This window comes from Bos indicus x Bos taurus, chromosome 21, assembly GCF_003369695.1.
Source record: "Bos indicus x Bos taurus breed Angus x Brahman F1 hybrid chromosome 21, Bos_hybrid_MaternalHap_v2.0, whole genome shotgun sequence".
NCBI lineage: Eukaryota > Metazoa > Chordata > Mammalia > Artiodactyla > Bovidae > Bos > Bos indicus x Bos taurus.
The window spans coordinates 21,671,862-21,696,543 of NC_040096.1; the positions used below are offsets into that span (position 1 = coordinate 21,671,862).

The 24,682-nt window shown below is 46.0% G+C and overlaps 2 protein-coding genes across 6 annotated transcripts; both read left to right on the forward strand.

The window, feature by feature from the left end:
* Nucleotides 1-28: 28 nt before the first annotated feature.
* GDPGP1 (GDP-D-glucose phosphorylase 1) lies at nt 29-12,650 on the forward strand. Of its 5 annotated transcripts, XR_003507304.1 has the most exons (5): nt 333-423; nt 6,442-6,498; nt 7,982-9,263; nt 11,751-11,893; nt 12,109-12,140. XR_003507304.1 is itself a non-coding variant. In XM_027520646.1 (4 exons), the coding sequence occupies exon 4, from the start codon at nt 7,991-7,993 to the stop codon at nt 9,146-9,148; it is 1,158 nt and encodes a 385-aa protein (XP_027376447.1). In that variant the 5' UTR covers nt 336-423; nt 2,002-2,051; nt 6,442-6,498; nt 7,982-7,990; the 3' UTR covers nt 9,149-9,328. The 5 variants fall into 5 exon arrangements, 2 of the variants coding, with proteins under 2 accessions (XP_027376445.1, XP_027376447.1); XR_003507305.1 differs by lacking the exon at nt 11,751-11,893 and having other exon boundaries at nt 12,109-12,650; XR_003507303.1 differs by lacking the exon at nt 12,109-12,140 and having other exon boundaries at nt 11,751-12,101.
* A 111-nt stretch (nt 12,651-12,761) lies between these two features.
* NGRN (neugrin, neurite outgrowth associated) lies at nt 12,762-19,513 on the forward strand. The gene is given in 4 exon segments (XM_027520648.1): nt 12,762-13,647; nt 14,026-14,136; nt 18,458-18,545; nt 18,547-19,513. Coding segments are annotated over 4 exon segments (864 nt in total). The 5' UTR covers nt 12,762-13,483; the 3' UTR covers nt 19,048-19,513.
* The last annotated feature ends 5,169 nt before the right edge of the window (nt 19,514-24,682 follow it).

The window sequence follows — 24,682 nt, forward strand, 5'->3', positions numbered from 1 at the left end:
CCGGGCCGGGCAGTCTTCGCGCGCTGGCGTGCAGGCCGCGCATGCGTTGAGGGCGCCACGACCCCGCGATGGCCCCGGTAGGAGTTTGGGGGTAGTCGCGCGGTGTGTCCGCCTCACCTGCAGTAGGTGTCGGGGGTGTCGGGGGTGGCGGCCTTGGTCGGAGCCCGGAGAGTGTTTGGAGCCGGGATAACCGAGAAACCTCGTGGCTCGCTGAGTGGCCCGAGGCGGTCGGCTGCCATCTCTGCCCATCGAGGGCTTTTCCACCCGGACGTTGCCATTCGTCACCTGCCGTACTATTTGGAACCCTCATGTCACGTCTGCAGAAATAACCATAACCTTGCTGCCTGCTAAGGCTGTTTATTGAGGGCCCACCAGGTCCCAAGCGCTGTGCATAATTAGCTTCAATTCTTAAATCTCTGCAAGGTGAGTTACCGTTTTCCAAAGGGGGAAATACAAAGGCTCACGGGGGTGGGGGGTGGGGGGGGGTGGGGTGTGTGTGTGTGTGTGTTACCATACCCTCCTCCGTGCTTAGTCGTGTCCGACTCTTGGCGGCCCCATGGACTGTAGCCTGCCAGGCTCCTCTGTCCATGGGGCTTCTCTAGGCAAGAATACTGGAGTGGGTTACCATACCCTCCTCCAGGGGATCTTCCAGCCTAGGTATGGAACCCACCAAGTCTAGAGACTTGTCTAGACTCGAGCTTTTAAAAAGCGGTGGCTCCATTCTAAGGCTCTTTTCAAGGATCCCCACTGCTGTACTCCTCTCCCCAGCCTGCATGCTGCCCTGTGACCTGCTCCCAGACTGCATACTGGGGGAGTAGGAATTGAAACGAACTATTTGCTCTTGTCTCCTCTCAACCCCTAAGACAATGCTTGGCATATGCACGGTTCTCTCTCAGTTTGTACTGGATGCATGCATGAATGAGTATTCCGAAAGATAGGGGTTACAAGCTACCGAGTGGAGGAGATAGTGAGATTCATTATTTTTTATTGTTGTTTTCTACTTTAATACGGTATAACAGACAAAATATAGTTCTTGATTCTTTTAATTCATTCCACTAGCTGATCTTTGTAAAGTCTAAATATGAGCATGTCAGTTTAAAACCATTAAGGAGTTAAATACCGAAACCAACCCCCTATAATTCGAGTTCAACCTCTCTTTCTCTCTCTGCCAGTCTCCTCAGGCTTTCTGGGTTTCAGCCATTATGGGTTCTCCATTCTTCTTCCATCTTATCCTCAGGGAATCCTTCCCTGATTTCCTAGACTAGATTAAGGATCTATATTACACTCACAGAGGATCCAGTGCTTTCCTTGACAGCGTCTGTCATGTTTGCCATCTATATTTACACGTGTGATGATTGGATTAATGTCTTTTTCTCCCGCTAGACTGCAAGCTCCATGAGGAGCTGTGGGAATCATGATTTTCAGACACAAGGTGTGGCAGTTGTTGAGTGAATGCTTTTGCTGAGTAACTTTAATTTTCCCAGCACTCAATAATGATAAGGTGATCATTGGAGAATGACTTAGTAAGACTCATTGTATCAACCTGTGAGTCCCACCACTGTGGAAATATTACCTTCCAGAAAGTAGAGGCTACAGAGCAGTGGGAACACCAAAGCCAGTCAAAGCGACTGGAGTGTAGTCTCTTGACAGTAGACTCCTGTCCAAGAAGGAGTTGGTCTTCATTTAATAAAAGGCAACAAACAAGAATCTGCCTGCAATGCAGGAGACCCCGGTTTGATTTCTGTCGGATGATCCCCCGGAGAAGGGACAGGCTACTCAATCCAGTATTCTTGGGCTTCCCTGGTGACTCAGCTGGTAAAGAATCCGCCTGCAATGCAGGAGACGTGGATTTGAGCCCTGGGTTGGGAAGATCCCCTGGAGAAGGGAACGGCTACCCACTCCAATATTCTGGCCTGGAGAATTCCATTGACTGGATAGTCCATGGGATCGCAAGTCGCACTTTCAACGAACAAGAAGCTGTCACAGTGTCTCCTCTGCTAGGCTAAGAAGACAGAACACCAACCAGTGAGTGCACATCCTTGGACTTCAGGGTGAGACTGCATCTTTTCATGGTGAAGGTGTGGGACTTGACACTGCCCCGCCATAGTGGCCAGCTGTCATGAAGATTGCTCAGCCACCTCACTTGACTTTGAACCCTTCTTCATTGAACAATCTTTTGATTATAATTTTGCTTCCTGGTAAATTTTTGTATGGAGGAAGGCCTATAACAACCAGCCACCAAGAACATTTTGTGCTCTTTGCCATGTTTCTCATTATAAATTATTAAATCAGCATTCTGAGTCATTTAGCAGTCCCTGGTGAGCTTGCTTAACATATTGTCCTTCTGTGTTCAATGAACCCTTGATAACAGTGATAAAACTGAGTGGCTGATTTAAAAATAGCTCCTGGTGTTTGTTTTCCAAGACATTTCTTTCCCTGCTTGTCGTATTATTTCCCTCTTCCTCTTTCCCTTGAGACATTAGATGGTGTGGCCACCAAGGTGTGTCTGAGGTGGTGGTGGTTTAATTGCTAAGTCAGGTCCGACTCTTTGTGACCCCATGAACTGTAGCCTGCCAGGCTCCTCTGTCCATGGGATATCCCAGGCAAGAATACTGGAATGGGTTGCTGTTTCCTTCGGGGGATCTTCCTGTCCCAGGGATAGAACCTCAGTTTCCTGTTTGCTTCCCTAAGCCACCGGGGAAGCCCATGTCTGAGGTGGTACTGTTTGCTGTGAGGCTTAAATGAGACAGGAGTGTGAAGACACTCTGGGAGAAGGGTATTTTAGACTGAAAGAACAGAAAGCACCAAAGCCTTGAGCAGGAACAGGTTTAGGAAGAGTGAGGAGCAGAGTAGGTGTGGGGAAGAGTGGTCTGAGAGGAGGTGAGGGGAGGCACAGCTAAGCCTTGAGAGCCCAGAGCCCATGCTGTGGAAATGGGTTTTGTTCTAGGGGCTCAAAGTCACATCATCCCTAGTGAATGGAAGAGTCAGAATTCAAATATCTTGTTAGCCTCCAAAATCAGATCTCTCACCTTCCTGCCAGGATGATACCCGCCACACAGGCTTGTTGTGAGGGTCACCTAATTAAACTTGGAAAATCCCCAGCCCATGCCTGGCAGAGTAGAGACCTGGGACCTGTGTTCCCTTCCTCCTGGTTTTCCTATGAAGATTCAGTCCTGTCACCTGGTCACTATGATTTGTTATTCTCAAATATTCCTCTTTATTTCTAGTTTTTTTGCCTCTTAGTTCACTTGAATATCTTCCCTGGTGGCTCAGATGGTAGAGTCTGCCTGCAGTGTGGGAGACCTGGGTTCCATCCCTGGGTTGGGAAGATCCCCTGGAGAAGGAAATGGAAACCCACTCCAGTTTTCTTGGAGCCTGGAGAATCCCAAGGACTCAGGATCCTGGCCGGCTACAGTCCATGGGGTCGCAAAGAGTCAAACACGACTGAGCGACTTCAATTCTTTCTTTCTATTCTTTCACTTAAATATCAGTACAGCCATACCCACTTCCTATTGATTCTGTTGACTGATATATCTTTACTCATATTTTTAGTCTTTTGGTACCATCTTGGCTCTGGATTCTTGGTCCTAGCCCCTGGGTCTTACTTAATGTTATTCTAAATTTCTAGCCCAGACTTCAACCTTGACCTCCAGGTTTGACTGTCCAGCTGCCTGCACCACTTCTCTTGAATGCGCAGGCGACATCTCAAATTCAGTAATGAAAACTGATCTTTTGATCTCTCCCTTCCTTTAGTCACCTGTTCCTGCCCACACCCCATCTCCACCCTCTCCATCTCTGTAAATGCCACTGCAGGGCCTGGTTCCTGAAGCTGAGTCACTCCCAGTTCTTCCTTTTCCCTTAGTCTTGTAGTCAGCCTGTCAGCAGGCCCTGTTGGTTCTGTCTTTAAAACATGACCCATATCCCCACCTCCTCCTAACTCTGTTGCCATCTTTGTTGTCCAGTCACCTCACTGCTCACTTGGCCACCAGAGTGGCCTCCACAGTGGTCTCTGCTTCCCCTTTGCTCCCCTACGATCCATTTTCCGCATAACAGAAAAAAGTTTATAAAATATCAGACAGTCCTGGACTTCCTGGGTTCAATCCTTGGTCAGAGAAGTTCCACAGAATGCTGTGTGGTGTGGCCAAAAAGTAAAATACCAAATGATCCTTCTGTTTAGAACCTACCAGTGATTTCTTACTCCATTTAGAATAGAATCCAAGTTCCTGTCCATGATGCATAAGGCCCTGCAGCTAATCTGGCCTCCGCTTTCCTCTCCAGCTTCACTGGTTGGGGGGTCCTCTCCCCTTTGCCGGCCATACCCCAGTAACATTGCCTCCTTTCTGTTCCTAGAACAGGCCAACCAGCTGCCTGCAAGATTCGTGGCCTTGGACTTCGGGTTTCTTTTGCCTGGAGTACACTCAGCTCTTCATTGTAGGCCTCTTCTTATCCTTCCTGTCTTAGCTCAGCTGTCACATCCCTCTTATGGAAGTGGGATGCCCTGACCCCACCGCTTAGTCACCCCCTGTTTTATGACTTGTTTCCCACAAAATGCTTTCACCACAGGTAGTTAATGTTTTCCTTTTGCTTATCATCTAACTTCATCCCAGGATGTAAGTTCCCTAAGGATATGGACTTGGTTCTCCTTATTTGCTACCATGTCTTCATTGCCTCATACACAGCAGTTACTTCCTAAATACTTTGATTTTGTGGCTCAGCAGAACATGGACCAGGGTGCACAGAAGAGATGCCCTAGAATGTCAACAGTGGAATTGAAATGGGTTGATTCTGAATGAATGAATGAGAGACACTTAAGTGAATGTTGTTGAGTCGCTCAGTCGTGTCCAATTCTTTGTCACCCTGTGGACTGCAGCATGCCAGGCTTCCCTGTCCTTCACTATCTCCTGGAGTTTTTTTAAATGCATGTCCATTGAGTCAGTGATGACATCCTACTTAGGTTTAATTCAGCAAATTGTTGGATTTCTTAAATCTATTTTGAGAATCACTTAAATTGTTTTGAATTGTGGCAAAATACACATAACATGAAATTTACCATCCTGACATTTTAAAAATTCGGTTTAAAAAAAAAGTGTAGCATAAACTTTAAAACCTTAACCATTTCTGAGTGTATAGTTCAGGAGTATTAAGTATATTCACATTATTTGGTAGCCCAGTCTCCAGAACTTTTTTCTTGCAAAACTGAAACTCTGCGCACGTTAAACAACAGTTTCTCCTTTCCCCCTCCCCCCAGCCCTTGGAAACCACCATTCTGCTTTCTGTCTCTATGAATTTGAGCGTTTTTTTTTTTAAGTTAATTTATTTATTTGGTTGCACTGTGTCTTAGCTGTGGCATGTGGGATCTAGTTCCCCAATCAGGGACCCAGCCTGGGCATCCTGCATTGGGAGCGCAGTGTTGCAGCCCCTGGACACCAGGGAAATCCCAGAATTTGAGCACTTTAGGTCCCTTGTATAAGTGAATCATAAATAACTTGTCCTTTGGTGCCTGGCTTATTTCAGTTAGCACAAAGTCCTCAAGGTTCATCCATGTTGTAGCCTGTGTTGGCATTGCCTTCTTTTTAAGGCTGAATAACATTCCATTGCCTGTATAGGCCACCTCTTGTTTATCCATTTATCTATTGATGGATACTTAAGTTGCTTCCACCTCTTGGCTACTGTTGCCCTGAACACGGGTGTATAAATACCTCTTTGAGACCCTGCTTTCAGTTGTTTTGGATATACCCCCAGAAGTGGAACTGCTGCATCACATAGTGATTTTATTTTTATTTTTTTGAGGAGCTGCTCTACTGTTTTCCATAGCAACTGTATCACTTTACATTCCCACCAGTAGTGTCTAAGGGGTCCAATTTCTGCATATCCTTGCCAACACCTGTTATTTTCTGTTTTTGATAGTAGCCATCCTAAAGAATGTCAGGTGGTATCTTATTGTGATTTTGATTTTATTTCCTTACTTAGTGATGTTGAGCATCTTTTCATATGCTTGTTGGCCATTTGTATATCTTTGGAGAAGTGTCCTAGACTCACTTTTAATAAAATAATTTAAGACTTTATATTTTACTTATGCTTAGTAAATTATGCATAAATTTTTATGCTTAGTAAATTAAAGTATAAAATTTAAGCTCAAGTTTAAAAAAAAATGTTTACTGTGGTAAAAAATGCAAAAGTTTTACCATCTTAACCATCTCTAAGTGTGCAGTTCAGTCGTGTTACCATCTTAACCATGTCTTAAGTGTACAGTTCAGTACTGTTACCATCTTAAACATCTCTGAGTGTACAGTTTAGTAGTATTAAGTATATTCACATTATTGTGTTGCCAATCTCTGGAATATTTTTACCTTACAAAACTGAAATTCTATACCCATTAAACTCAGCTTGACTTTTAACAAAACATTGTTTTGCATGTTTTTCTGTTTTATTAATGTAAAGTTCCTGGACCAGCAGAGCTGAGGGTACCCAAGCTTGTGCTGAGGCGACTCAACTGAGGTAAGCTTCCTTCTGAAGTCCCCTGTGGGCTAACAGCAGGTCATGTCCCTGACCCCTTTGGTCCCCTGGGCTTCAGGGACCCAGTGGAGATGAAGACTGACACCTGTTTCCACCTTAAAGGATTGGCCCTGGGCACTTATGATTGGCCATCCTCACCCAGGTGGGTGTATGCATGGCCATTTGGAATTACTGCACAACAGTGGAAACGCTCTTCCCGTGAAAGGAGTAGTAAGCTTTGAAGCCGTGGCCACTCTCAGGCACTGGGCTCTGGTGCCGTTTTCTGGAGGGCAGTTTGCCAGACTGTGTATTGAAAGCCTGAGCCACGAGCCTCTTCTGAACCCATGGTCAACTAAGATTTTATTTTAAATGAAAATAAAAGCATCTGCAAAGATAGATACACAGGATATCCATCACAACACTGTATATGGTAGTAAGAAGCCAGAAAAACCTAAATGTACAAGAGTTAAAGATCAGTTAAAAAAAAAAACAAGTTCCAGGACTTCCCGGGTAATCCAGTGGTTAAGACTGTGCTCCCAATGCAGGGGGCATGAGTTTGATCCCTGGTTGGGGAACTAAGATCCTGCATGCCTCATGGCATGGCCAAAAAAAAAATCAAGATCTATCTACATATGAATATGAAGCTACATATATAAATTGTGATTTTTCCCTGGGCATTGGAATAAGTGTTGTAATTTATCTGTATTTCTTTTCTCCATTAGGAAAATTTATTCATTATGTGTAATTTTTAGAAAGAGAAAGAATGTAATTTATATCTTTAATTCAGCAAAAATGTATGCTAACCTGCAGGTGATAGAATTATGAGTGATTTCTGTGTTTTCAAGATATTTTACCAAAAGCATATATTACTTTTGTAATTAGAACAAAGAGTAAAGTTTATTTAAAAATTAAAATAGGGGAGTTCCCTGGTGGGCTAGTGGTTAGGATTCTGGGCTTTCACCGCCATGGCCCAGGTTCAGTCCCTGCTCGAGGAACTAACTGATCCTGCAAGCTGAGTGGCACAGCCAAATACATTAATAAATAACACAAATAAAAATCTCACATGCCGCAACTAAAGATCCCGCACGCCACAACTAAGATGGAAAACCGCTTGTGCTGCAGCTAGGACCCCACACGGCCAAATAAGTAAATAAAAGTACTTTGTGTGTGTGTTAGTTGCTCAGTGTGTCCGACTCTTTGCAACCCCATGGACTGTAGCCCACCAGGCTCTCCTGTCCATGGAATTCTCAGGCAAGCATACTGGAGTGGGTTGCCATTTCCTTCTCCAAGATATCTTCCTGTCCCAGGGACGGAACCCAGGTTTCCTGCATTGCAGGCAGATTCTTCACCATCTGAGCCACCAGGGAAACCCCCAAAAAAGATTTAAAAAAATAAAAATACATAAGTAAAAAGTAGTGAATTTATTATTAAAAAATCTTTAGAAATGGGATGGCATCATGTATTTTTCACCTTATGATTGTTTCAGGTCAGCCCCATGGCTATTCCACATGCTTCAAATGAAACTTCCTATTTGCTGCCTCCAAACAAGGAGGACTGGGAAGGGCAGGGCATTCCTGACTTTGTCTATGAGCAGGAGGAACTCATGATGGAAGGGGTTCAGTGGCCAAGGGGCGCGCTCAGCCTCCTGAACACGCCGCCACTGTCTCACTTTGACTCTGCCCTCTGCTCAGCCTGGAGGCAGCGGATGGAGCTGGGGCTGTTCCGCTACCCACTGGGGGAGCTGCCGACCCAAACCCTCCCTGGGACCGTGGGTTTTGTGGCTCAGCTGAACGTGGAGCGAGGTGTGCAGAGAAGGTGCCCCCAGAACATCAAGAGCGTGAGGCAGGAGTTTGACCCCGAACAGTTTAACTTCAACCAGATCCGGCCAGGAGAGGTCCTTTTTCGTCTGCACCGGAAGCAGGATTGCTCCGGCACTGTCCAGCAAGAGGACATCCTGGTGGTGATCAACGTCAGCCCCTTGGAGTGGGGCCACGTGCTGCTGGTGCCCGAACCTGCCCGAGGGCTCCCCCAGCGCCTGCTGCCTGGGGCGCTGCGGGCCGGGGTCGAGGCTGTACTGCTGAGCTCACACCCAGGCTTCCGTGTGGGCTTCAACAGCCTGGGTGGCCTGGCCTCAGTGAACCACCTCCACCTGCATGGCTACTACCTGGCCCACCGGCTACCCGTGGAGGGGGCCCCCAGTGAACCCCTGGACCCTCGGGGCCGTCTGCATGTGCTCCAGGCCCTCCCAGCTCCTGGCTTCCTCTTTTACACCAGTAGGCCAGGACCTGACTTGGAAGCCTTGATAAGCAGGGTGTGTCGTGCCACTGACTACCTGACTGACTGTGAGATTGCGCATAACTTGTTTGTCACTCGGGGGGCCCCACCTGGAAAGGCGACATCTTCCTCAGCTCTCTCGGGAGTCCGGGTCATTCTGTGGCCCCGGAAGCCCAGCTTTGGGATAAAGGAAGGTGAGGCATTCAACGTTGCCCTCTGTGAACTGGCTGGGCACCTCCCGGTCAAAACGGCCCAAGACTTCAGCAGCCTGACCGAGGCGGCAGCTCTGGCCCTCATCAGAGAATGTCTGCTGCCCCCAGCCCAGGCAGAAGACGTGCGGGCGGCACTGGTGGCCTTGATAGCCCGGGAGGAAGAGTAATCCTCCCAGCAGTATTTATTCTAACTGATCCGGAGAACTGTCCATCGTGGTGCTGTGGGCACATTCATGAATGCCTTCTAACTGGTTTCAGCATAAGGGGAGGGATAAAGAACCGGTAAGTGTCTCTTTAAAGAGGGTGATTGTTGGAATAAATGGCATGAATGAGCCCTCTTGGATGTATCTGCTGCTTTTCACCTTGCTTCTTGGACAAGCCCCAGGGATGTCAAACCTGTTACTAAGAAGGGAGTATGTGCAGGAGTTACAGGCTCCTGACTCTATGCTGACTTTTCTTTAAGTGTTAGCAAAGTGATAGTTTATCCCTTATTCTATTCTTGCCTCTGCTGGTTCTGCCTCTGCCCACCACTGAGTTGTTTCTTCATTCTGCTCCTGTATTCATCCCCTCCATCCATATACTGTATTTGTAGGACATATTTTGCCTACCTGGGCACCTCGAATTTTCCTCCAGCCCGAATGCTGAGCTAAGTGTTCTTCACATACATTATTTCATGTGAGAACAAGGTGTCCTCACAACTTGAGCGTTGCAGGTCCTTTGAATAGCCACATTTAGCAGATGAGATGGAGGCTGACAGAAGTTCAGTAACCCAAGATCAGGTAGCTCAAAAGTAGTGGAGTCAGGACGGCGACACAGGCAGTCAAGACACCATGAAGCTGAGCTGGGGCTGTGCACCTGTGACCATCATGTTAATAAAGTCTTGAGATGAGGCAGAATATGCATCACAACCCATTTCATAAGAAAGTTTAACCTCGAAATTCCTCAACATTTTGGTCACCCTCAACATGCCTGTTTTTGGCAATTGCAGTAATTTTAGCTCAGTGCCTCTCTCTACAAGCCTTTGCAAATACAGGCTCTAGAAACACCACTTATTTTGCTTTCTTACTCTCTGAAGGGAATGCAGTGACCATTATAGCAAAGTGGACTTTGAGTGCCTAAGGTGGTGAGTCCAAACACCAGGATTTCCCCAGCTTTCCCTTAGGGCTGATAGTCAGAGGAAAGCCTTCTTCTGGCCCCAAATCTTTACATAAAAATTAAAAGATAGGTTTTCTTTATGATGGTACTTCTTAGCCATGTATACTTTGTCAATTGTCAAGAAAGGGATTTATGGAAGCCTTTTCTAAGCTTAAATATGGAACACTTAGGAGCTGCTTTGTACCCAGGGCCCTGGGCTTTGAGCACAGTAGGAATGTAAGAAGGGGTGATCCAGCTCAGGGCCTCTCCACCTCTTTGCTTGCTTTTTGTTTGTTTGTATGTTTGTTTCTTCTTTTTTGATGGAGGGTCTCTTGTCCTAAGGGGTGTTGGACTTGAGCTAATGGGAAACCTTGGAGAGTTTTAAATTGAGGGGTAACAAATTTGCATTTTAGCTGTGATGGATGGATGGATGGATCAAGGAGGGAAGACAGGGAATCCAGTTAAGATCCTGCTGAATGCTGGCAATTCAGGCAAGCAATGATGATAGTTTAGGTACTAGAACAAAATGTTTGTCTAAATAGTGAGAAAAGTGCGTCCTGCTAGGCAAGGGACTCCAAAACATTTTAAGGAGGAGGTAATAGAGTATCATATACTGAAGGAGGATCCAGAAATCTAGGAATCAGGAAATGTCCATGTCTTTTTAAAGGACAGAAAAATTGTAAGTGACCTTTAGATGTAGGCACATGGTAAAATCTTAAAGTGACAAATTTGGGCTGAGTTTGGTGGAAGTGGCAATCAGAAGTCAGAGTGGGCGCACCTCAGGAAGAGATGGCGATGGTGAAGGAGCAGTCTGATGAGCACATGAAGGGCATGTGTGCTAATCACAGCTGTCCCTCCCAAGTGCCGAGACCGTCCAAGATGTGGTTACTAGAAGCACTGAAGGAAGGCAAGCAGATATTCGTCCTGAACACTGAGGTGGCCTAATTCCAGGGGCTTGGCCTGCGGGTTCAGGAAAGGATGGGAGTGGGACTTGTGTGAACTGGTGTGAAAAAAGAAGGATAAGTCCTGTCATGCACTGGGTCAGCTGTGGCAAGAATCCACTTTAGAGCGCAGTGCACTTGATTGCGCTTCCACTGCCAGCTCCAGGAGCAAGGAGGAGGTCCCAGAGGCCCAACAAAACCTGGGAAAGAGCAGGAGCCTGCCAAAGGGCCATCATGAGCCACCAGCTGAGTCTAGCACCGATAGGGCTCATAGGTCTTCAGCTCTATTTTTCAAAGTGAAGGTACCCCTAGTGCTCCCAGCAATTGCCCATCACAAAGAAAGCTCAGGTCATGGCCAGCTCAGCTCAGCTCCTGCACCCCAGAGTGCTGTATGGAGTGATGCTGGATGAGTGGGGCTTGTCAGCAAATCTAACATTGCACAGGCCCCCCCGCCACAGACCCCAAACCTAGTGGAAAACATCCCATTCTGTAGTGGACTGTTCTGTCCTTAAGGAACATCCCCTTAGAACACCACGAAGGTCCTTACCCCATCCTTCTCCCCTCCGAATCTAAGAGGATGGAGCTGAATACCTGGAAGGCCAGTGAATCAGAGGAAGGCTACAGTGAAGAAGAGGAATCTGAGGAGGAGTGTGTAAAAGGGGAAGCTGCCATCCCTTCTAATACTTTTCTGCAGGCACTCTCTAAGACTGACTACAATACATTTAGGAATGGAGTTCCTTTATACACTGTACGCAAGAAAATACCAAAGAAAATTGTAACCCCAGCTGAGCCAGATGTCTTAGAAGTTGGGAGGAGAAAGAGAAGGCAGAAACACAGGTAACTGTCCCCTGGACCCCCTCACTTGCCCAGCTCGAGAGTAACCCTCTGCCCTTCTGCAGTTGGGCGGGGAATCCAAAGTTTTCCCTTTAGCCTGGGAAAGAGGACAGGAAATACAAGAGATCGTTAGCCTTTTGGTACAATAAAATCCGGAACCATTTGGGCTGGCTTAATTTAGAATTTCAGCACATTTATATCATTCTGGTCTTTCCCAGGTGGTGCTACTGGTAATGAACCAGCCTGCCAATGCAGGAAACATGGGTTTGATCCTGAGTCTGGAACATCCATTGGTGGAGGACATGGCAACCCATGCCAGTATTCTTGCCTGGAGAATCCCAGCGAAAGAGGAGCCTGGAGGGCTACAGTCCATAATGTTGCAAAAACAGTTGGACACGACTGAAGCCACTTAGCATGCACGGTCTTTCCTTTAAGTGGCTTCTAGAGAAAATGAATCTGTGGGCTGTCTCTTCATCTGGGTGTCTGGTACCGCAGTTCCTTTTCTCTCTCTCCCTGATTTCTGCTCTTCCTCCATTCCAGAACCCTGGCCATCAGTCTGACCAACTTCAAGTATGAGAGTGAAGCACCAGCTCATCTCTCAAATGACTGGGCATCAGAGGATATTTAGGGTTGCAGTTTTCACTCTGACGATGGTTCTCGCAATTTGCTCCCAGCCCCTGGATCTCGTTCAGTTCAGTCACTCAGTCAAGTCCGACTCTTTGTGACTCAGTGGACTGCAGCATGCCAGGCTTCCCTGTCTATCACCAACTTCTGGAGCTTACTCAGACTCATGTTCATCGAGTCAGTGATGCCATCCAACCACCTCATCTTCTGTTGTCCCCTTCTTCTCCCGCCTTCAATCTTTCCCAGCATCAGGGCCTTTTCCAGTGAGTCAGTCCTTTGAATCAGGTGGCCCAAGTATTGGAGTTTCAGCTTCAGGATCAGTCCTTCCAATGAATATTCAGGGCTGATTAACTTTAGGGTTAACTGGTTTGATCTCCTTGCAGTCCAAGGAACTCGCAAGAGTCTTCTCCAACACCACAGTTCAAAAGGATCAATTCGTTAGGCTGACTTAACAACTTGTCTTCTCCGTCCTTCAAACCTTAGCCTGGATTTACCGCTAAATCTGTACTCTGGGTGCAGCCCTGGGCTAGAGGTCATCCAGGCGACAAGAAATCCGTTTCCCAGAGGAGTCCAGTTCCCATAGCTCGGGGCTGTCGCCATCAGAGAACCGCTGAGGGGACGCCCTTCCTGTGACCGTGGCGGAGGCAAGCCGGCCTGGGCAGCCCTTAGGGTAAAGGGGCGTCTCTTGGCCAATGAGCTCGTGTTTAAAATTTATCGCGTTTGGTAGGAGCGTCCTCTACCTCATTCCGGTTCCGGGAGTTGCAGGGAAAACACTCGCCCTCCCCGCGCCCCGTAGTTATTATCGGGAGGGCTGGGCCACCGAGCGGTTTAAACCCAAAAGCCACGCCCTCAGCCTGAAGCCGGAAAGAACCGCTACGTCCCCGAGCTTTCCCCCCCTGCGTACTTCCGGTTCAGTCCCTGGCTTCCGGTGCTGCCAGTCCGTGGGTCGTGAAGGGGGTTTTTGTAAACATGGCGTTTTCCCCGAACGTTTTGCTGGGCGGGCGTGTCTGCGCAGCGGTTGCTCGCAGTGGGTTTGCTACCCGGAGGGTGACCATCCCGGGCTCTACCAGCCGAGAGCCGGACCCCGATTTCGACTGGGAACCGGAGGAGCGAGAACTGCAGGAGGTGGAGAGGTACCGACTCCTTCCCGGGCCCTCAGCCTGAAGCAGGGCCTCGGTCTGGGCGCCCTTGTCCGCGCCCGGTTGGCGCTGGGCGTCCTGCAGCAGCCCTTCTCACCCGTTTTTAGGGACGCAGGGGCAGGTGTTAGATCCTTTGGGACCACAGGTCCTTTCACCAAGGACGTATTTCATCACCCGACTGAAGAATTCAGCAACAGCTTATGGGCTGCTGTTCTTGGTGTTAGACTTCTGGGGCGGTGTTCTGGCTGGCCGACATGGCCACGTAGTGTTTGCAAAGTGAAGTGCGCTGGACGCTCTGTGACTGACCCCAAGGCTCTTAAACCACCCATCTAGCGTCTATGCATGGTTTCTGCCATTGGTTCTCTCCCCCAGCGCCCTGAAACGACAGAAAAAAGCCATCCGGTTCCAGAAAATTCGAAGGCAAATGGAGGCGTCAGGTGCCCCACCCAGGACCCTGACGTGGGAAGCCATGGAGCAGATCCGGTAAGACTATTAAGATTTTTGTTTTGAATACATAGTGCATTACATATGGCTCAAAATTAAAGCAGTATAACTGCGTATGTGTTGAGAAGTGTTAACCCTCCTAGTCTCCTGTGGATAGAAATACTATTAAAATATTAATAGTTTTCTTGTGTCACTATCTAGGTTTCCTTCTGCACATAGAAGCAAGCCCATGTGAATGTAGAATTTTATTTTCACTTTCGTAGTCTCAAACAATTTATAAATAACTTTTCTACACTTTACTTGTTCATTTAATATATTCCGAAGATCTTTCAACTTCCCAAGAGAGAGCGCCTCATTCTCATTTGTAGATGCTTAATAAATTGTAGTTTATATTACTGGTCTTTTATGGTGGGCGTTTGAATTGTTCCCACCCACTCACTGTAACAAATAGTGCCCTAGTGCATGACCTTGTGTACCCATCAATGTCCATATCTGCCAGAAGCATTATACACATTCTCAGAAGTAGGGTTACTGAAGCCAAAGCTAAATGAATTTGCATTTTGATAAATATTGCTAAATAGTCTTCCGAAGGTCATGTTCCGTTTTTCATTCTCACCAGAATAATTCTGGAGTTGAGACTTAGAATCAGGGGGATTTATAGAGATGATCAAGATTTTATGAGCCTACAACAACTCTCTTCTGTCAGCTTCCTCTCGTCTTGAATGCCAGCATTTTTAACCCTTCCATCTTCTTACCTGTCACCTCCCCTTTGGGGATCGTTAAATAATCTTTTTATTTGAGAGAAAAATCAGGCCATTAGGTAAAAATTATTAAAGCTTCTTGGACTGCTTCTTACCTTCCACTTTCAGTCTTGTCCTCTAGTCATATCACAGGGGGAAGTGGCAGTCCTTCACTTGTCTAGGACCAGTCCTCTGGGTGCTCTAGGTCAAATCCCTGCCTAATTCCTCAGATACATTTTTCTGTCCACTTGTCCGAGTTGTGTGCTGGGCTCAGTCTATCAATAACCAGTGCTGTGGCTGGGCCAGCTGTTGTGTCTTAAGATTGCAACATGTCCTTAAGTGACCTCAACTTTGGGGGTGGGTGAACGTTTATTACTTACAGGGCCTGAAAATTACACAGCCCACCTGAGGCTGCACAGCAAGGCCATGGCTAGAGAGAGTTGCAAGGGCCTGGAGTTCTACTTTTACTGGGTTTGAACACTGGGGCCTGAGTTTTTTTTGAGGAGGGGTGTGGGGGTAGGGTTTTGAGGGCTCACTCATTATTGGCAAATTCAATGGGAATTTAAAGCACAGGAAGAGAAAAAACAAGTGGCCCAAGTGGTTAATTATTGAAGTCAACCATGGTCTCTAAAACAAAGGTGCCTCAGTGGGGTGGCTAGAGCCTGGCTTTTTATCTAGTTGTGTGGCTGGCAGTGTGTTTATTGAAAACAGCCACCTTCAAAGTGCATGCCTTGGCAAGCAAAGCTTAAGTCAGTCACTGGGATTACAAAAGCAAAAAGGAAACCCAACTGTCAAGTTGGCTCTACACTCCCTCCTCCTCTAGTTCCCTCCTGGCTCCCTGCTCTCGTTTTTGTTTGTTTGTTTCATCATGACAATGAAACTGCTCACAGATACACCAGTGACTTCCTCAGTGCTAGGCATAACTGACTCTCAACACTTTAGCTTGTCTAATACTTCTCAGCATTTGACCTTGTCTGCATTCTTGAAATTCTCCCTTGACCCTTACAGGTTATTATTGTTCATTAATATACAGATTATAGTTCAAGGAATCTAATTGATGGTTGAGCCTCAAAATTTTGAGCAATGATAATGTGCTCATGGCGTTCTGCTGCTTAAAATTCTTCGTTGGAAAAAAAAAAAAGAAAAAATTCTTCGTTGGTTCACTGTTGTTCTGAGATAAACTCCAGAATCCCTACATGAGACATGGTCTTGACCCAGGGGACCACTCACCTCTATTTGTAGGACTGGTTTTCTGTTTCCTCTCTGGGCTTCCCTTCTTCCTGCGATACCTTAAGTATTGTAGAGTTTGACAGTTGTGCCCTGGGTCTTTTATCTCATTTTGCATATTTCCCCACCTGATGCCAGGTGGCTTCAGCCCCTCCTGCTGTTGGCTTATGACTACCAGTTCTCTCATGTCCAGGCCATGTTCTTCTGAACTCTGTAGTCAGTTGTGCACTAGACATCGCTGTTTAGCTGTCACACAAGTTCCTCAAACTCAACATGTACAAAATAGAATTCATCATTGTTCCCTGATAATTTCATTCTTCTATTTTTGCTATATCCCTGAATGTTCCCACCAACCACCTACTCAAAAAATACTGACTCTCAACCTATTTCTTAACCCAGTATTTAGTTCCTTACCAAGTACACCTATTTGGCCTTCTTAAAGTATTTCTCAAGTCTCTCTCTCCTGCTCTCATTGCCCCTGCCTGAGTTCAGACTGCCTGAATTCCTGACAGCCTCTTGCCTGGTCTTTCCACCTCTGGTCTTGCGCCAAAATTTACTGTTACTGAACCACGTAACTGAACCATGTTCGTTTACCTGATGCACAGCAAGCCAGTGCTGAAACCTTGAGGTCTGCAGCAGAGAAAGGGTTTATTCACAGGCAGCCAAGCAAGGAGACACGAGAACAAATCTCAAATCAGCATCCCTGAAGGAGAGGGTTAGAATATTTATGGGGTAAAGAAGCAACAAGGGGGACTTCCTGGTGGCTAAGACTCCACGCTCCCAATGCAGAGGACCCGGGTCCAGTTCCTGGTTGGGGAACTAGATTCTGCGTGCCACAACTAAGACCCAGGGTAGTCAAATAAATAGATATTAAAAAAAGAGAAGCAGGGTGGTTTGAAGCTTCAGGAAAAGTTGCTGATGGTTAGAAAAAGGTGAAGTAATTGGAGCTCTGCACAGGGGTATTTGAGTTATGTGGTTCTTCATGGAATGCACATTCAGAAAATGATGGGCAGCATTAGCATAATCTCAGGATGGAGATTTTGCCCCTTGACAATGAAAGGGCATTCACTGGACACTCATACAGGCCCAGTTGAATGGTCAGGGGTCTCCACTAGCTTGAGCTGGGCAAAACTAGCCCCATGGCCTGAACAGCAACTTAAGCAACTGTCACTACTCTGACTCCTGTTCAGAAGTGTTGTCTACAGGGGTCAGTTAAAGGAATCGTGTGAGATACTGTCTAGGCTGTGAAGCTGGGAGGGTATGCACTTTGCAGGAACAGTTAGAGCATGCTTGGTCAGTGAAAGCAAGTTACAGGTTATTGTTCATTAATATACAGATTATAGTTCAAGGATACTAATTGATGACTGCACCCTGTTTCATTATCACTGGATTGAGCTTCAAAATGAAAATTTGCTCATGGCATTCTGCTGCTTAAAATTCTTCCTTTGTTCACTGTTGCTCTGAGATAAACTCCAGAATCCCTAAGCAAGACATGGTCTTTGTCCTTCTCCCACTGTCACACAGATAGAACTCTTCCCAACAAAGGTGGTATGCTTCTTTGTATTTCACCTGCTGCCTGTTCTACCATCAGTTCCTTTGACCCCCTGTTCTCCTCCTCTCTCCCAGCTTGTTACAACTGCTCATGTTTTCAGACCAGCTCTAGGGTGGACTTCCTGAAGAATTCTTAGGCTGCCTGCCCAACAGGTGTGGTGCTAGCCTGTCCCTGCCTCACCCTCCCTGGTTCTCTCAGCATCCTCTGCTGAGATCCTTTTCATAGTGTTGCTGGTTTTGCTGGGTGTTAATACATTTGTCTCCACCACCAGATAGTATGTTTGTTTGTTTTTTTTTAAATGAATGTCTGTTTAGGGGTAGGCCCTGGGCTGGGTATTTATTATACAATCAATTAATTTATTAGTAGCCAATTGAATAATCAATTTATTATTCAATCAACACAGCGGTATTTTTTTGTTTTGTTTTTTAGCTGCATTATTGGGGCATGCAGGATCTTACTTCCCTAACCAGGGTTCATACCTGCCTGCATTGCGTCTTCAAGCTCCCTGCATTGGAAGCACGGAGTCTTCATCACTGCACTGTCAGGCATGTCTGGATTGTATGTTCTTTGAAGGGAAAGACTGTCTTGCATCCCCTGGATCTTACTGGGGCCTGTCATGCAGTGAGAGGAATCCAGTTGACATTAAATGACTAGAAGTAGTTGGGTGTTGCTGTAAGCACAGAAGAATTGGCTGTAGACATTTAGTGGTGCAAGACAGAGACTGTGTTTGCAGTTTTTCCAAGCCTCCTTTTCATGTATTTATCACTAGTGTTACATAATCTGTTAACTGTTCTAATAGGAGAATCTTCACAGATGGAAAATTTGCTTCTTTTTTTCACAGGTATTTACACAGGGAATTTTCAGAGTCTTGGTCAGTTCCCAGATTGGCTGAAGGCTTTGATGTCAGCACCGATGTGATCCGAAGGGTTTTTAAAAAGCAAGTTCATACCCACATTGGAACAGAAACTGAAACAGGATCAAAAAGTGCTTAAGAAAATCGGACTTGCCCGTTCGATCCCGGAGCTCCCAGGCCCTGGAGATTCCTCCAAACCGCTTTCTGCAGGCCAGTCTGTATCAGGTTCTTTGCTGATTCCTGGGGATGAAGCCTCATCCAGAGGCCATGGTCACAGCACAGCTTTGAAAGCTATTGAATTGAATACTCAGAGTACAAATATAACAACGAGGCAGACGGAAAGGAATAAAGGAGTCCAGGGCCTGGAGGAGGGGAAGGACTTTGTGCCTGTTGCTGCAGGTCACCCTACCAGCACTTGTAGGGGCGCCAGAGGAATTGACAGTGATGGATTACCCAGTGACAAGAGGCTGGAAGAGCTGAAGGCAGGGGAGGCAGGTGACCAGATCTTCAGCAAGAGAGTCGTGCAGAGGGGACGAGAGTTCTTTGACAGCAATGGGAACTTCCTGTACAGAATCTGAGCCGGAGATGTGCCATGTGACACACAGCTGGGCGAGTATATTTGGTTCTGAAGCCTGGGTTTCTGTGTGTGGATTTCCACCTTGGAAGTGGGGGGGAACCATGAGCCTGGAATGTGGGATGAAAGGTTTGAATCTGACAAAGGGCAGAGGACTTCACAGGGCAGATGTGTCTGGGAGCAGGGCAGTGACCCGCCAGGTAGAGTCCAGCTTCCTGGAGCACAGCCCCTGCTCTGACCCACATGCATCGTCAGGATTCACCCTTCTCCCTTGGGCTGTGTGTGTGCTGAAAACCTGTATTGCATGTGTTGTTACAAGTTTCTGTGATACTTGCAGTATATTTGGGAGGAGATTAAGTTTGTTTTCTCACCTCATTTACTTCTTGATTAATGAACACTTGACGGTTCTGGAACTGCTTAGTCAATTGGTTGTCCTCATTATGTGCAAAATAAAGCAAAATGAAGCAGTCTGTTTCAATTGGTGCTCTGTGGGAATGGGAGGGTTTGCTTACCTGGGAAGGAAAGGGAAGAAAAACAGAGCCTCTAAATGTTGGGAGAGAAATGTAGCCAGAGGTATCGCCAGCAGAGGGCTCTGTGCTGACCAGCCCTGCTTAGTTACAAACTTTGACACTTAAAAACTGGACATTAAGCCTCCCCTAAACACCCTAAACACTGTAAGTCTTAAGTTGCTCTTACAGTTGCCGGGGCCCTGAAGATCGGGATGTGGGGGTCTGTCCAAACAAAAAATACAGGGCAGGCACAGGCTTTACAGGCTCGCAACATATCTCCAGCGACTTCCAAAAGCTTAAATAGAATCTTATTTTACAGTTTTTATCAGATTTTTACAAGGCTCTTGTGATCTAGAAAAGAACAGATAGTAGATGACTTTTACAAATTCGGTATCCAGGGTGTTTGGATCTACCCACAGCCTTGTTGCTGTGCGTGACAGCGCAGCACTGGGACTTGAACCCAGGTCTCACTCTTAAGTCTTCTTAAATTCCTGGAGTCCAGCACTGCCTGGCACGATTCCTGTTAATTCACTGATTCTTTGAGAAATATCTGATGAATCAGATAATCACCAGAAAGTGATTATCAAAAGACAGATATTCAGGCAACCTAAGAGTCCAGTGATAGTTCTCAACAGTGTCTCACTTTAACAATTTACCAGCAAAAGTAGGCTAGTCAGAATTTACCTGTATGCAGAATGTTTTTCTAATGGAGACGTAGATATCCCAACCCTGTCATTGATAGTCTGTTCATGTATCTTGTTGCCATTTCAGATGTCATTAATAGCAATTATAATATCACTGATTGCTGTTAACTGGAGCATTCGCTCGGTATAAATGGGCAAGACCCTATCACATGCCAGTCAAAGTTAGGGAATCCAGGTTCTGGTAATAGAGCAGTGGACACACAAGGCCCTTGTCACTGCTCTGCCACTTTCAAGTAATTTACAAACATAAGTATTTTCATGATTTTAAAAATAATTTGCCATGAGAATATTCGAGCAGCAAGATGCTCTTTGACTGCTTCAACAGGCATTTCTAACCCTGCACACCATTTGACGACGCTCTTTCCCCAGGGGACTATAAATAAAATAGAAGCTTTTACTACTAGCTTAGATATGTTTTAAATTTACCTCATCCCCTAGCATCTTAATGCTCACTAGCTCAAATCTTTTGTTCTCCATTATAAATGCTAATCTTAGGCTTTTGCACTTACTAGTTCATTGTGGCCAGATTTTTATTTGGTTGGGTCCTTACCATTCAGGTCTCAGGTCAAATGTTACTTTCGTAGGCCTTCCCTAATCACTCTAGTCTAAAACAACTTCCTTCATGGTCTAGCTATCAGCACACCCTTTAATTTTTCCCAGTATTTGAAATGTATTAGTAATGTATTGGAGAAGGCAATGGCAACCCACTCCAGTACTCTTGCCTGGAAAATCCCATGGATGGACGAGCCTGGTAGGCTACAGTCCATGGGGTCTTGAAGAGTTGGACACGACTGAGCAACTTCACTTTCACTTTTCACTTTCATGCATTGGAGAAGGAAATGGCAACCCACTCCAGTATTCTTGTCTGGAGAATCCCAGGGACAGAGGAGCCTGGTGGGCTGCCGTCTATGGGGTTGCACAGAGTTGGACATGACTGACGCGACTTGGCAGCAGCAGTAATGTATTATTTGTCATCACCTTCCTTGCCCCATTAGCAAGTAGATCCCATAAGGGCAGGAGACCTGTCTGTGTTCATTGCTGTAGTTCCAACCGGACGTAGATTTTTTTTTTTTTTGCAGAACGGCAAGTGGTATTTTATTTTAGTTCCATGACTAGGGACTGAACTCGTCCCCTTCAGGGGAAGCACGGAATCCTAACTACTGTACCTCCAGGGACTTCCCCTAACATAGATTTCAATATTGGTTGAGTGAATGAAAAAATGGCTGGGAAACCTTACACATGTACTCAGTTGCTTCAGCGTCCAACTCTTTTTGACCTTGTAGACTGTAGCCCACCAGGCTCCTCTGTCCAGGGGGGATTCTCCAGGCAAGAATACTGGAGTGGGTTGCCATACCCTCCTCCAGGGGATCTTCCTGACCCAGGAATCCAACCCAAGCCTCTTAGGTCTCCTGCATTGGCAGATGGGTTCTTTACCACTAGCCCTACCTGGGAAACCCAATCCATCAGCCAATCCACAATGACAGAAAGTCCAGCCTTTTACCTTTGCCTGTCAAGAAGGCCTACACTTCCTACAGGTCGACCCGTCCCTTCTCTATACGGTCAGAGCCTCGGATCTTCATCCACTGGCACTGAGGTGTTTGGGGATACTGTCGTCCTCTCCTCCCTGGTCCCCCACTGCCCCAGCCCAAGCTGGGAGGCTGGACAGGGGAATGGGGATTCTTGGGCAGGGGTCAGAGGACTCCATGATGCCCTATCCCCAGTCAGTCCTAGTTCTGGACACAAAGGACTTTCACATCACACTGGATGAGGGGGAGCTGCATTAGGGGGCACAGGTGGGGCATCTGTGGAGGAGGCAACAGAAGACAAGATCCGCAAGCTGGAGTGAAACAGACTGGGCGGAATGGGCAACTCAGAGCAACTTTGGGGCCAGATTCAAGAGGCTAGCAAACTTATGATAGAAGGGACTAAAGTCCCTGTGACCTGGAGAGTGTATGTGTCAGTCATCTGTGAAGGGCAGCTTCTTCCTTTCTGTGCAGCTGAGATTTGATCTAACTAAAGGGGAGGGGGTGAGAGGAAGCTCAGTAAAAAACACTCAATGAGCATAAAAGCTTTGTATTGTTGTATTGTTTTTTAAGTTTTCAAATATTTGAAAGCAGAATATTGTAATGCAATGAACCCCTGTGTACCCATCACCCAGCTTTAGCATTTAACAAATGGCCAAACTTTCTTTGTTAACATGCATGCCGCAACTAGAGTTCTCAGCCGCGACAAAAAAAAAAAGATGCCACATGCCACAGCTAAAGATCCTGCATGCCTCATCAAAGGTCAGAGACCCCACATGCTGCAACTGAGAGCCAGTGCAATCAAATAAATAAAAATAAATATTAAAAAATAGCAAATCTGAGACATTGTATTATTTCATCTGTAAGTACTTCATTCAGTATGTGTCTCAGAGATAGGAACTCCTTTTTAACACAAGACATATGAACCATTTCTATACCTTGAAAGTTTTAGTAATTCCTTATTATCAGCTAATATTCTGGTTGATTTCTTTGAATTAGGATCCACACAAAGTCCACACATTGCAATATTGCATTGTGTCATGTCCCAGAAGTCTTTTAATTTTAAAGGGATTTCCCCTTCCACTTTCTTCTCTTTGTCATTTGACAGGTTATTTGACCCATAAAATTTTGTGCATTTTGGATATGCTTGATTTTATTCTTATGATGTCTTTTATCACGTTTCCACTACCTTCTGTATTTCCTATGAACCGGCAGTTAGATCTTGAGGCTTGATCAGGTTCAATTTGTACTTCCTATGCATCTCACCAGGAGATGAGTTTGTGATGTCACGACTGATTAGTGAGTTCAGGTATTGTTAGCCAGACCTGTCCCTTATAATGTCTCTCATGAGCTTTTTAAAAACAAACAAACAAAAAACCCAAACAAGGTAGATATAGATCTTTATCATCACCCCTGAAATTCCCTAAGCTTCCCCAATTCAATCACTTTTCTGAAATTTTCACTATAGTTTTTCCTGTTCAAGAACCTGTTGTAAATAGTATAGAAGGCACTTTTGTGTCTGGCTTCTTCACTCAATATGCCAGCAAATTTGGAAAACTAGCAGTGGCCACAGGACTGGAAAAGGTCAGTTTTCATTCCAATCCCAAAGAAAGGCAATGCCAAAGAATGCTCAAACTACTGCACAATTGCACTCATCTCACACGCTAGTAAAGTAATGCTCAAAATTCTCCAAGCCAGGCTTCAGCAATATGTGAACCGTGAACTTCCTGATGCTCAAGCTGGTTTTAGAAAAGGCAGAGGAACCAGAGATCAAATTGCCAACATCTGCTGGATCATGGAAAAAGCAAGAGAGTTCCAGAAAAACATCTATTTCTGCTTTATTGACTATGCCAAAGCCTTTGACTGTGTGGATCACAATAAACTGTGGAAAATTCTGAAAGAGATGGGAATACCAGACCACCTGATCTGCCTCTTGAGAAATTTGTATGCAGGTCAGAAAGCAACAGTTAGAACTGTACATGGAAAAACAAACTGGTTCCAAATAGGAAAAGAAGTATGTCAAGGCTGTATATTGTTACCCTGCTTATTTAACTTATATGCAGAGTACATCATGAGAAACGCTGGACTGGAAGAAACACAAGCTGGAATCAAGATTGCCAGGAGAAATATCAATAACCTCAGATATGCAGATGACACTACCCTTATGGCAGAAAGTGAAGAGGAACTAAAAAGCCTCTTGATGAAAGTGAAACAGGAGAGTGAAAAAGTTGGCTTAAAGCTCAACATTCAAAAAACGAAGATCATGGCATCTGGTCCCATCACTTCATGGGAAATAGATGGGTAAACAGTGGAAACAGTGTCAGACTTTATTTTGGGGGGCTCCAAAATCACTGCAGATGGTGACTGCAGCCATGAAAAGACGTTTACTCCTTGGAAGGAAAGTTATGACCAACCTAGATAGCATATTCAAAAGCAGAGACATTACTTTGCCAACAAAGGTCTGTCTAGTCAAGGCTATGGTTTTTCCTGTGGTCATGTATGGATGTGAGAGTTGGACTGTGAAAAGGCTGAGCGCCGAAGGATTGATGCTTTTGAACTGTAGTGTTGGAGAAGACTCTTGAGAGTCCCTTGGACTGCAAGGAGATCCAACCAGTCCATTCTGAAGGAGATCAGCCCTGGGATTTCTTTGGAAGGAATGATGCTGAAGCTGAAACTCCAGTCCTTTGGCCACCTCACGCGAAGAGTTGACTCATTGGAAAAGACTCTGATGCTGGGAGGGATTGGGGGCAAGAGGAGAAGGGGACGACAGAGGATGAGATGGCTGGATGGCATCACTGACTCGATGGACGTGAGTCTCAGTGAACTCTGGGAGTTGGTGATGGACAGGGTGGCCTGGCGTGCTGCGATTCATGGGGTCGCAAAGAGTTGGACACGACTGAACG

Bases quoted from the DNA above. Each gene is read 5' to 3' on its own strand.
- GDPGP1 (XM_027520644.1), top strand. From the start codon at position 7,991: ATGGCTATTCCACATGCTTCAAATGAAACTTCCTATTTGCTGCCTCCA.